This window comes from Schistocerca gregaria, chromosome 11, assembly GCF_023897955.1.
Source record: "Schistocerca gregaria isolate iqSchGreg1 chromosome 11, iqSchGreg1.2, whole genome shotgun sequence".
In the NCBI taxonomy this organism is placed as follows: domain Eukaryota; kingdom Metazoa; phylum Arthropoda; class Insecta; order Orthoptera; family Acrididae; genus Schistocerca; species Schistocerca gregaria.
In genome coordinates, this window is record NC_064930.1 from 95,298,881 (window position 1) to 95,311,153 (window position 12,273).

Genomic DNA, 12,273 nt, shown 5'->3' on the forward strand with positions numbered 1-12,273 from the left:
AGGCACACTTTGTCCTGCATTTTGCTTCTCCACGTGCAAATAAACTAGTAAATTCACCATTGTTAAGAATATGTAGGGATGCACTTTACTCTTCTGGAGCAGTATGTAACACCACACGCAGTGGGGGAGCCTTCCCCACAGAAAGGGGGCAGCACATGAAAACCTCTGTCTCGCGAGATCCAACCCTCACTCTCGGCACACAGTATCCACAGTTTAGTGGATATCGGAAACCGGGTTGGTGTGGTGTTTCTGGACTTTGGAAAAAATTTACATTTGGTCCCTTGGCCACACGTTCTCTAGAATGTAAATTTCTGCACGCTGTCTGACTGCGTTTGTGACCAGATCCAACATCTCCGTCACAGCCAGAACACTACACGCATTCTGGTTGGAAAACCACCTGCATACACTGTGACGTAGAGACCCTTTTACACAAATGACTTTTGTGTCTCAGTCCACTGCACATGGCAAGTGAAACTACTGGTGTATTATTGCCGTGCTGTGACTCGTTTGTCACGAGTAGTCCTTTTTTCTGGACTGTAGTTTGGCACCGACACCGTGAAATAAAGGCTCCAGGGCAGTATCCTTTTTACAGAAAATCAGAATATAGTAACAGAATTGAGGAACTAGCGATGCGAATACAGAACTTAAGGTTTGTTGTGTGCTCCAGTGCTGCAATATCTGAATTTCGGGGGGCATTCGGACATGACAGCGGTCCGTCGGTGGACGGCACGGGAACATAATGGCAGATACAGTCGTACTCAGATTCCATGTGACTGCCAAAAGAGAAGATTGTGCACAAAATACACCATAACTCTTTCATGTCCGTGCCTGCCATCTGAGAAAAAAAGTATTGGATTCCTTGCAACATTGTGTGTCATCCTGCCCCATCGGTTGACCTCTAGCAACAGCCGACTAGTGAATTATAGTCCCACACATAGGCTGTAATTAACACAACAACGCGAAACTGTGTGTTTCCAGTGGTACTGTGAACAGGAAGCACAGACTGCTGACAAATAGCATCATGTGTGTTCAGTAATGTCATTCAGTAATTGTGATTCTTCACTGCTTCAGGTAACCGATATTGACAAGTATGACAGCGATCTTGGGAGAGTTCCCATTCTGCAACCTATTGGAGAATAATCAGTGTTATCCGTGGCATCACAATGTGGGTAGCCATCGGGTATGGTCGCAAGTCATGGCTGTTAGTAATTGTGGGAGCTTAGACGGTACCTCTCGTGTGACAGTATCGTGATGCTATTTTTCAACAGTATAATGTTGGACCACAATTGTAACTCACCTCTGTGAACTATCAGTTTGATGTAGAGGTTCTCTGGCAGCCAGTGAGATTCCCAGATTTGTCCCCAATAGCACCCGTGTCTGGGATGTCGAGGAGCAGTTACAACTGTTGGGGGCCAGCTTGCATCGGGAAAGGATATGACGGCTTTACTACACCCTTCCCGACCGAATCGGTGCATGATGCAGGCCACAGTGGCTGTAATGTTGTACTGATACGTGGGCTCAGGCTACAGAGTTTACTGTAAATTTTATGTGATGTGCATCTTCGAAATACCAAATGCTCTTTCAACTCATAAAGTTTCGTTGTGTTTCCTCCTCCTCTTCTCGGTGCTGCACCTTTTATTTTTCAGGGAGTGTAAAAAAGATTTAACAGCTGACATCTATAATATCCAGCACTATGGAAGCACCAAGTTTAACTGGTTTATTTGCAAGATAAAATTTGCATAGATGCACAGAAAGGAAGATTGTATCCACTAGACATCAGCCATATTTCTGGGCACAGATTAGAAGCCACAGATACATGTCTCTCTGACGAACACCTGTGCCGAAGCATCCACGATTTCTCGACAGATTGTATCTCGTGAGCCCTGCACTGCACTGTGCCTTCCTTGGCTGCATACACAGTTGGTTATCTGATTCCTCGTGCCAGTTAGTGGCAAATAGATGAAACACACAATTATGGAGCATTGACTAATAGGAGTCACACTTCAGGGAAAGTTCTGCAAATTTTTCAAAATTTTCTTGTGTATGATTTCTTGTTTAATCTGTTAGTATATTATGTCTGTGTGGTAGAGATGGTGAACCGTACTGTTTCCTCAAGCACTAGTACACTGTCCTCTGTTCTTCTGAACCTGCTTATGTGTTCAACGAATTCAAAATTAATATCCTGTGTATAATCTGGACAGAAAGTCCTGAGAAGTTTTGGTCTTTCCTTAAATCGGTAAACACGTTGATGCCATCTGTGCAGATATTCCGTGATTGTGTTGGCATCAAAATGGATGACAACACAGAAAAAGCTGAAATTTTAAATGTCTTTTGCAAAACTGTTTCAAAGAGGAAGATTGCATCATAGTTCCTCCTTTAAATCGTCGTACAAATGACGTATTGGTAGATATTGAAGTAAGTGACTGTGGGACAGAAAAGCAATCTAAGTCTTTCAACATAGGAAAGTCCAGTAGACCTGACATGACACCAGTAAAATTCTACATTTAGTATGCGGACGAACTTGCTGCTCTTTTAGCAACAGACTTTGGAGGAGTGGAGTGTTTGTGTACTATTGGAAAAAAGCGCAGAGCCCGTTATTTTCAAGAATGGACACTGAACAAATGCAGAAAAACTATCATTAGTCTGTTGTAGAACTTTGGAACATGTTTATGCTAATGGTTCAAATGGCTCTGAGCACTATGGGACTTAACATCTGAGGTCGTCAGTCCCCAAGAACTTAGAACTACTTAAACCTAACTAACCTAAGGACCACACATCCATGCCCGAGGCAGGATTCGAACCTGCGACTGTAACGGTCGCGCCGTACCCGACTGAAGCGCCTAGAACCGCTCGTCCACACCGGCCGGCTTATGCTTATGTATTAGGACATTTCTGGAGACTGAAACTTACCTCTTTCTTTAGGAGTCGACACAGGTTCTGAAAATAATAACTTTGTGAAACCCAGCTCACTCTCTTCGTTTGTGAGACCCAGAAGGTGGTAGATACTGGTCCCCAGGTGTATATATATATTAAAAACAAAGATTCCAAGACTTACCAAGCGGGAAAGCGCCGGTAGACAGGCACAATAAAATAACACACACACAAAATTTCGAGCTTTCGCAACCGGCGGCTGCTTCGTCAGGAAAGAGGGAAGGAAAAGGAAAGGTGAAAGGATGTGGGTTTTAAGGCAGAGGGTAAGAAGTCATTCCAATCCCGGGAGCGGAAAGACTTACCTTAGGGGGAAAAAAGGATAGGTATATACTCGCAGGCGCGCGCGCGCACACACACACACACACACACACACACACACACACACACACACACACACACACACACACACATCCATACGTACACAAAAGTGTATGTATGGATGGATGGATGTGTGTGTGTGTGTGTGTGTGTGTGTGTGTGTGTGTGTGTGTGTGTGCGCGCGCGCGCGCGTGCGAGTATATACCTATCCTTTTTCCCTCTAAGGTAAGTCTTTCCGCTCCCAGGATTGGAATGACTCCTTACCCTCTCCCTTAAAACCCACATCCTTTCATCTTTCCTTTTCCTTCCCTCTTTCCTGACGAAGCAGCCGCCGGTTGCGAAAGCTCGAAATTTTGTGTGTGTGTGTTTGTAGCAAACAGAAGACAACATGTTATTCTCAGTGGAGAGAAGCCTTCAAATGTAAAAATGATTTTTTTTAAAATCACTCCGTGTTTCTTTTCACAATACATTTAAGTGATACACTAAACAACGCTGGAAGGTGCTCGAAGATTTTTGCAGATGATGCTATCGTATAGAGAGAAGTAGTGCTAAAAAATTGTAGGGAAATACAGGAAGCCCTGCTGAGGGTTGATATTTGGAGTAGTGTGTGGCAACTGACTCCCAACATAAACAGATGTAATGTATTTTGTGAATGTAGACAGAAAGACCCAATATTGTTTGACAGTGTAGTTGTAGAATAATCACTTGAAGCAGTTACTTCCACAAAACATCTGGAAGTATGTGTACGGAGCAATTTAGAGTGGAACAACGAATGTGTAATTAATCACTAGTACTGCAGATATCAGATTGAGATTCATTGGAAGAATCCTCAGGAAGTGTAGTCAGCGGCAAAGGCAGTAACTTGCAGAATCATTGTTTGAACGATACGTGAATACTGCTCATCAGTATAGGATCTGTACCAGACAGGATTGGTAAAGGAAATATAGAAGATCCGAAGAAGAGCAGCACATTCTGTCCGACATTCCGCATGCCGGCTGCTTGCATGCAGGTGTGATGCCTGCAGTGTTACAACGTGAGGACGTTCTCATTCGAGGTGATTGACGGATCGCAGTCAAACACCTCACTGTACGACTAGACGTCTCTGTCGGTAGTCCTGACACAGTCGTCCACCAGTCGAATACTCAGAGGTGTCTGTGTGCTGGATTCCTCGGTGCCTAACAGAAGAACATAAAGAACAACACAGTACTTTCGTGCAGAATTGCTTGGTGTTACGAGGCTGGTATATTTCAATTCTTTTATGTTGGCGGTTCGCGCAAGCCTGCCCAGACGTGGGAGATTGCTGCGTTGCCAGTTGCAAACGACACACATGTCAAGAGAAGCTGTGCCATAGTACAGTATAGTTCACAAACTTACGTTTAGGGGGGAGCGCGCAGTTTATGAAGTAAAGCCACCACGGACGCATTAACCTTTTCGCTGCTACAGAGATGTGCTCCCTGCATTCCGCGCTGTGCGTAATTTTGTCATCACTGCACTGCTCGCCTGTGCAGAGACATGGTGTTCCGACTACATTGACACACTTTATCATTCAATTTCACAAAAACTATTTGTCTCGAAATTTTGATTTTTACACATCTGTTACCTTCCCCTCCATAAACGTCTTAATTTTGTTTTGATGTTCAACACAGTTATAGTGCAGCATTAAATGTAGTAAACTGTTGCACGAAATTTTTAAGAGTTTGCAGAGGTGAAAGTCCATAGCGTATACTTTCCGTATGGTCGAATGTAGTTGCCACAATGTTGAGAATGAAATGTGGACAAGATACCTAAATTTCATATAAAATTTACTGTATAACAATATCTCATTTAATTTAAGTACCAGATAGGTGTCGTATGTAATATTGAGAAATATTCCATCTTTCGCGACTGTTATAAAAGTTTTATTTACACCGGGCGCGTTTGATCTTATTTTAAAGCGCTTCAATCAATCAGAAAAAAGTAGACAAAATACATTAAACAAAACTGTGGACTTACAAAAGCATGTCCCCAGTTAAAATGAACACTCTTTATAACATAAACAGTGTTTATAAATTGGGAAATATTCCATCTTTAGTGACTGTAATAAAACTTTCATTTATACCAGAGTCATTTCGCTTTTTTCCAAAACGTTCTGATTAAAACAAAGTTGGCTAAAAACACAAAACTGAATTGTGGAATAATAAAACATAGAAACTAAATTATATTGTTAGTGAGACGCTCTGCGCAAACAATTTGTGTTTGTCACAACGGACAGCAAATACTTGCCAAAACATAGATCAGTCGACGAAAATATTGAATATGATGTTGCCAAAGCAGTGAAGCAAAGAATTCCGTCAGACAATGAACTAGCTCGGCAATGTATGAGCTGAAATTCTGATCTAAATAATACTTTTAATACTTTCGCAAAAGAATAGATCTCAATATGAATAGTAAAACACCGACTGTGGAAGAGAAGATACACTAACAAAACAGATAACATGAATATTGTGTGTGTGTGCCTTTCCATTGTTTTTAATTGCTGTGAAAAGAAATATTGGAGGACAAAATTAGAAAAACCGAGAACTTATTATGATTATAATGAAGAGACAAAGCACTAGACATTTCAAAAAATTACATTCAAACAAATAAAATTCATGAAGTAAGACACTGTGGTGTTGTTTTTAAATAAAGAAATTATTAAGCTGTCAACAAGGTTTGAACTCAGAACATTTTGCTTAGCAACCAAATACCTTAACCATTATGCTAAAGCAACTCGTTGTTGAATAGAACTCCTGAAGGACTCTAAAATATCTCGCAAAATACCGACAAACGCTGTTGGTATGACTATGAATACTCACATTTCGTCGAAGTGCAATAGGAAATAAATTATTACCGCTGTTCTTTATTGCGAAAAAGTGATTCATGAGAATGATACAAACACCTGTCCTTGCTATCGCCTGAATTAGGAGGCTTATTGCTTGTTTGGTTTAATTAATTAATAGAATAAGAAGCAATTGGTATAAAGAATGCTTTTTCCAAACTTTCTATAAAAGTCTGATATCAAGGCATTGCTTTTGTTCAATTACTGTATTTATGACTGAACGTTTCTAAAACTGAAGCACTCGTCCGTGCTCTGCACTGCAGTCGAGCTCTGGCAATGTCATTCTCTGTTCATTGGCTGACTGTGTTTTGTGATGTCAGATGCACAGAACGAACCTAAACTCGGCCACCGTCGTAAATGATGCACACTGTAGTGACGATTTTGTGTCAAACATTGTTGCAGGCAACCAAATGTGGACCGTCGGTTCGAACGGAAAGAAAACAGCAGTCCACAGGGTGACGTTGCAACACCTCTCCTCCGAAGAAAAAGTTCAGAGCCACACCCTCACCCTGTAAAGTCATCGTGACAGTCTTCTAGGTCTCTGAAGGAGTTGTTCTGTTTGCTGTCCCCCCCTCACAGTGCAATGTATCGTGCTGCCCCCAGGAAGTTGAGGAAACGACTTCTGCACGTTCGTCACCACAGAAATTAAAACTAACTTCTTCTCCATGACAACGCAAGGCCACACAAGTCTGAGCACCTGAGAGGAACCCGTAAAACTTCGTCTGACTGTTCTTCCTCGACCACCGTATGGCCCAGATGTCGCACCTTCCGACTTCCACTATTTTGGCTCAATGGAGGATGCACTCTGCAGGAAGCAGTTCATGGTCAGGTTATTGATGAAGTGAGGTGTTGGCTGTGACATCTACCTGTAGAGTGATATCGTACGTGCGTACAGGTGCTCCCAGTGAGGTGGTAGAACGCCGTCACATTCAACAGATTTATGTTGAACACTAGGGCTTCTGTAGCCAAATGAGGGGTAATCGTGTGGTGTATTGGAATCCTGAATAACATCAACATGCTTCTAAAAAAAATTATGTTGTTTTACTTATTGAATGCCCCTCATAGCAATAAAATAAAAATGAAGTGACATTGCAATTACTTTTCTTTATAGCAATAAAAAAATGATTCCAGCATAAATTGGCTGGTTACATATAAAGGAGAATATAAAATAAGATTTCTCCACATAAAGTTTGTAATTCACTTAGATGTTGAACACCGTAAAAGGAGAATGATTTGCAAATGATCAAGTTTCATTATTCTGACAGGCATTGTTCATACATACTGATTAATATTATTGTTATGTCGTCAATTTGGTCTCGTTTACATTGCAATATCAGACAGTTCACGTGAACTGTTGATGCAGATTTAGGAAAATGTTTTGGAACTGTCATTACCAGTGAAAGTTATTTCGCTTGATAATATTATTTGTTTACATCCCGTGCTGGGCCCAAGTGTTTCAGCAGGTGTTCTTACTGCTCTCACTTTCGTTTTTGTGATGTGTCTCTAGTTCTTTTTCTCGTATTTGATCTGAGGTTTTCATCTGTTGATGTGTCCGTTATCAAATAGTTGAAAATCCAGGGTGGAATAATGACAATATTATGAAAAGGATAGATTTGATTTAATTGGATAGATAAGAAACCCACTCACCAAGCGGTGGCAGAACAGACACTTAAAAGAGGATTGTAATTAGTCAAGCTTTTGGAGCCAGTGACTCCTCCTTCAGGCAGAAGTGTGGAGGCGAAAGGAAGAGGGGTGAAGGAAAATGGCTGGAGAGGTCAAGGAAAAGGGGTAGATTCTGGGAAAGTTGCCCAGATCTGCGTGTCAGGGGAGACTTGCCACACGGGATGAGAAGGAAAGGCTGATTGTTGGGTACTGCAGCAGACGAGATTTGAAAATCTGCGAGCTTAAAGGCGGAAGACGGGGTAATATGCAAGACAGGTATTATTGCTTAAACGTCGTGCATGAGCTAATAAGAGTGAAAAGCTAAGTGCATTGTACGTAACAGAGGTGGGAGGGGGTCAGTAAAAGATGGACGGGCAAGACAGTGGAAGATGTACAAAACTAAAGCGGAGTGAAGAAAATAGTTGTTACCCTGAAGAAATGCCGAGACAGAAAAAATTAACGTAAATTAAGGCCAGGTAGGTTTCGAGGACGTGTTGTAGTGCCAGTTCCCACCTGCGGAGTTCTGAGAAACTGCTGTCTGGGGAAACAGGCACCTCGGTCACCATTGTCATGTTAGAGCATGCTCTGCAGCAGGATATTGTGTGTGGCCCTTATACACCCTCTGCCTATGCCCATTCAATTTACTTGGTAATTTGGCGGTAGTCATGCCGATGCAAAAGTCCAAACAGCATTTACATAACAGCTGGTATATGATGTGTCATTTCACAGGTTGGCTTTCCCTTTGATAGTATATGTCCTGCCAGTTACACGTCTGCTATTGATGGTAGTAGGAGGGTACATAGGGCAAGTTTTGCAGTGGGGACAGTTGCAGGGGTAGAAGCCGTAGGGTAGGGAGATGAGTACAGAAAGAGCATAGGGTCTGACAAGAATATTGTGGAGTTGGGGAGGGGAATGAAAAGCTATTCTAGGTGTGGTGGATAAGATTTTAGACAGAATGGATTTCATTTCAGGGCTCGATTTTAGGAACTCGTGTAGCTGATTAATGCGTCCCATACTAGGATACTACTGAGTCAGCAGTGGTGTGCTCTGAAGTTGTTTCTTGGAGGAATCAACAGGACCAGGATTAGATGTGATGGTCTGGGAAATCTGCTTCCAAACTAGGCTGGTGGGGTAATTACATCCAGTGAAGGCTGAGGTGAGAATGGTACTGTATTTCTGTAAAGAGTCTGCATCGGAACAAATACATTTGCCTGGGATGCCGAGGCTGTATGGGAGGGAACGTTTGACATGGATAGGATGGCAACTGTCTAAATGTAAGTACTATTTGTTGGTAGGTTTAATGTGAACAGAAGTGTGTAGATGGCCTCACCAAAGAAAAGAAACAAAAGTACTATTTTATGAGAATAATTTCTATTTGTAAACAGATTTCCAAAGCCCGCCAAATTGAGTAATAAACAAACTAACAATTCATTCTAGTAAAGTAGGCATTTTTGGAATCTGATAAATCCAAGCTGCAAAACTATAGTACTGAATTCTGGAAATAATCAGTATTAAACATGGTAACATTCTAGGTTGTGAAGTATTTGAATATGAATAATTGTATATTTCAAAATTTTTTGGAAAAAGTAAAATGTTTGTTGAAAAAAAAGGAGAATGAGGATTTTAAGATAAACTATACTACTTTAGATACAAACAGATATTTGCTATCTGAAAATTTCACCTCCAGGTGCCTTTTTTGTGCATTATGAATAATCTTTCAAATAAAATATTTCCAAAGTATCCAGATGTACAGGATATTCTTAAATGAATATCAGGGTTTTGATATTTTATAATATTTAATACAGTAAACGTACAGTTATAAATGATATGTCAAATGAAAGAGCAACCCAAACAGTTGTTTTTGGCACCAGTGAGCACCTCACTGGCATAGTGAAGTACCCGATTGGTGGAACTTCACTCTACCCAAATGCTGGATAGCCCACTAGGGGCCGAATGACAGGGCTTGCTTTGCACGGCCTACACACGACCTAAAGCCATGTGATTTATTCATTTGGAGTCTTCATCAAGGATAATGTGTACATGCCTCCCCTACGAGCAGACCTCCCTGAATTAAGAAACCGGATTGAAGCAGCTGTTGTTACAATCACTGAAGACACACGTGTCAACGTTTGGATGAAGTCGGCTATAGACTTTATGTGTGCCGTGTGACAAACGGTGCTCACATTGAACATTTATAAGGTTCTTGGTAAAACTGTTTGAGTTGCACTTTCATTTGACATATAATTTATAACTGTAAGTTTAATATAATAAATATTGTAAAGCGTTAAAACCCCAATATTCATTTATAAGCACCCTATGCTATTATCACCATTAGTCATAAAAATATCCAGTGAGTAACAAATTTCACTGAAAAAGGCATGAATAAGAAATAAGCTATTTTGAGTGATTATCTTGTATGTGCTCTTAACAAAACAAGATCTGAGTAAGAACAAAAACTTATACTAATGTCAAGAGTGGTTTAAGTGCAAGTATGATGGTCCCACCTGGTTCTGTTGCAGCTCTTATTAATTTTGGTGGCAGACATTAATGTAAAGTATAATACGAGGATACCAAAGACAACAAATGTAATCGCTCTCCAAACGTTTTCAGAAACACTCGCCGTCGCTGTCATATGACGAGTTGGCAGCTGTGCGCAAGAACCTGCAGCGGACAAAGATCGACGTGGACTTCGAGTTCATCCGAGAGACGTGGTATCCCGTCTTCAGGAAACACTTCCTGAAACAGAGCCTGGCCCGTGCCTACGACTGTCGCAAGCTGTACTATATGTACCACCAGGGCCACGAAAAGGAGGTACGTCATCTCTGTTTATGTATCGTGTCGTGCACACATAGTGGGGAAAGGCAGTTACGTAAATATGTACAGCATCTGACAATCAGTAATATGAATGGAGGAGTGCTCCCGTTGAGAAGGGTAAAAGATGTTATCTTTCTCTTCTACTGTTGTACATGTATGCTATTGGATCAAAAGTATCCAGACACCACTGTGTAATGTGAAATTGGTAACCGGATGTCGCAAGAGGTGACCCGCCAGTATAAAAGGAGGGTGCGTTGTGTTGTCAGCAGAGGGCAGTAACAGTATGATGGTTTGGTCGTGAGCTCAGTGTCTGTATTTCATCTTCAGTGTATATTAACATTTACTAAGTGGGTGTACAGATCTCTTTTTGAATTTGTAGATCAGAGCATCATCTCCAACTGGACTCTTACAACAGGCCCAAATAGAATGGAATGACATTTCTGGCAGACTCCTTTCAGCTTTTTCTGGGCATTGTCATTGTAGGCAGCACCTCCTGTTCTGTGTCTTCTGAAACACTGCCAAGTCTCGACACTAAATTATAAGTGACACAGTCACAGCAGGTGGGAAAACTGGATTGCTATCATGCTTTTCCAGTGTCCTGTGCTCATACTTCTCCCATTGTGTCTGCAGATGTATCAAATGGAAGGACCCTCAGTTGGAAGACCTCTACTTAAACGATGTTTTTAAACGAACATGTTTGATCGACTTTGAGAGGGAAAAAGTATAATGTGTTATTCTGAATTAGACACGCCGCACCGCAGTACAGAGGATTATGTAGCTACTACTGGATTGTGTTCTAGCTCGGTGCTCTCTCGAGTGTGGAGCTAAAACACCGGTACGGGCAGAACATTCCTATTTGCCGACGTCTTCTCACGTGTGCACTCAGTCATTGAAATCTACGCTGTCAGAGGTCTTTTATTGCCACCTTAAAGTGAGTGTGCCTGCATTTCTGCCCATATGTCCATATGGCCTTTTGTGCCCCTTATCCTCTCCACACTGTTTCCTGGAGTTGTGTATTTCCCCAAAATAGGCAAAGTTGTTGCATCTGGAAAAGTGTCCCAACTTGAGAGCCGATAGAGCAGTTCTTTGCGCAGCATATTTGGCAAGTCAGTAGAAGCTGACGGTGCCAGTACAGCCCCCGCCTGGCATCACTGTCAGCAGCTGTCTGGCCCACTAGCAGTCAAATGTAAACCATTTTAAATATACAGCTATAGGTCCAACTACTGTAATGTAGCCTCTGTGACTCTTCAAGCTTTCCTAGCAGATACTTTGTAAATAGTCTTCGCGGGTTAGCCCAAGTTCCACAATATTTCCTCGGAGCAACTGTCTGACATCTTCAGGTGGTTCAACCTTGCCGGTGGCTAGGTACGACCTGAAGATGTCGGACAGTTGCTCTGAGGAAGTATTGTGGAATTTACACAAGCTGATCCGGCAGCAAACCCGTGAAGACTATTTAGAATGTAGCCCTTTTCCATACATAGTCTCTTCTGTGGAGCACCACCACCTAGAGCAACTTTTGTGCCACAAAATTCTGACAAGGCTATGTGCACTGCATAACTTGCTTGAAATTCTAAATGTGAACAGCTGCCCTATGACTAATATGTCAGTTAAAAACCGGTAAGACACTATTTCTTGTTAATAAGTGACCTTATTAACATTGATCATTTCCTCTAAAAAGCTTTCACATATAT

The 12,273-nt window shown here is 41.6% G+C and overlaps 1 protein-coding gene across 4 annotated transcripts in view; it reads left to right on the plus strand.

Annotated features, from left to right (window-relative positions):
• Positions 1-12,273, plus strand: part of LOC126294968 (dynamin-like 120 kDa protein, mitochondrial) — a 190,238-nt gene that overhangs the window by 165,945 nt on the left and 12,020 nt on the right. For all 4 annotated transcript variants that reach the window (XM_049987195.1, XM_049987196.1, XM_049987198.1 and 1 more), the window contains one exon: positions 10,379-10,579. In XM_049987195.1, coding sequence (XP_049843152.1) covers positions 10,379-10,579 — 201 coding nt within the window. The remainder of the gene's footprint in view (positions 1-10,378; positions 10,580-12,273) is intronic.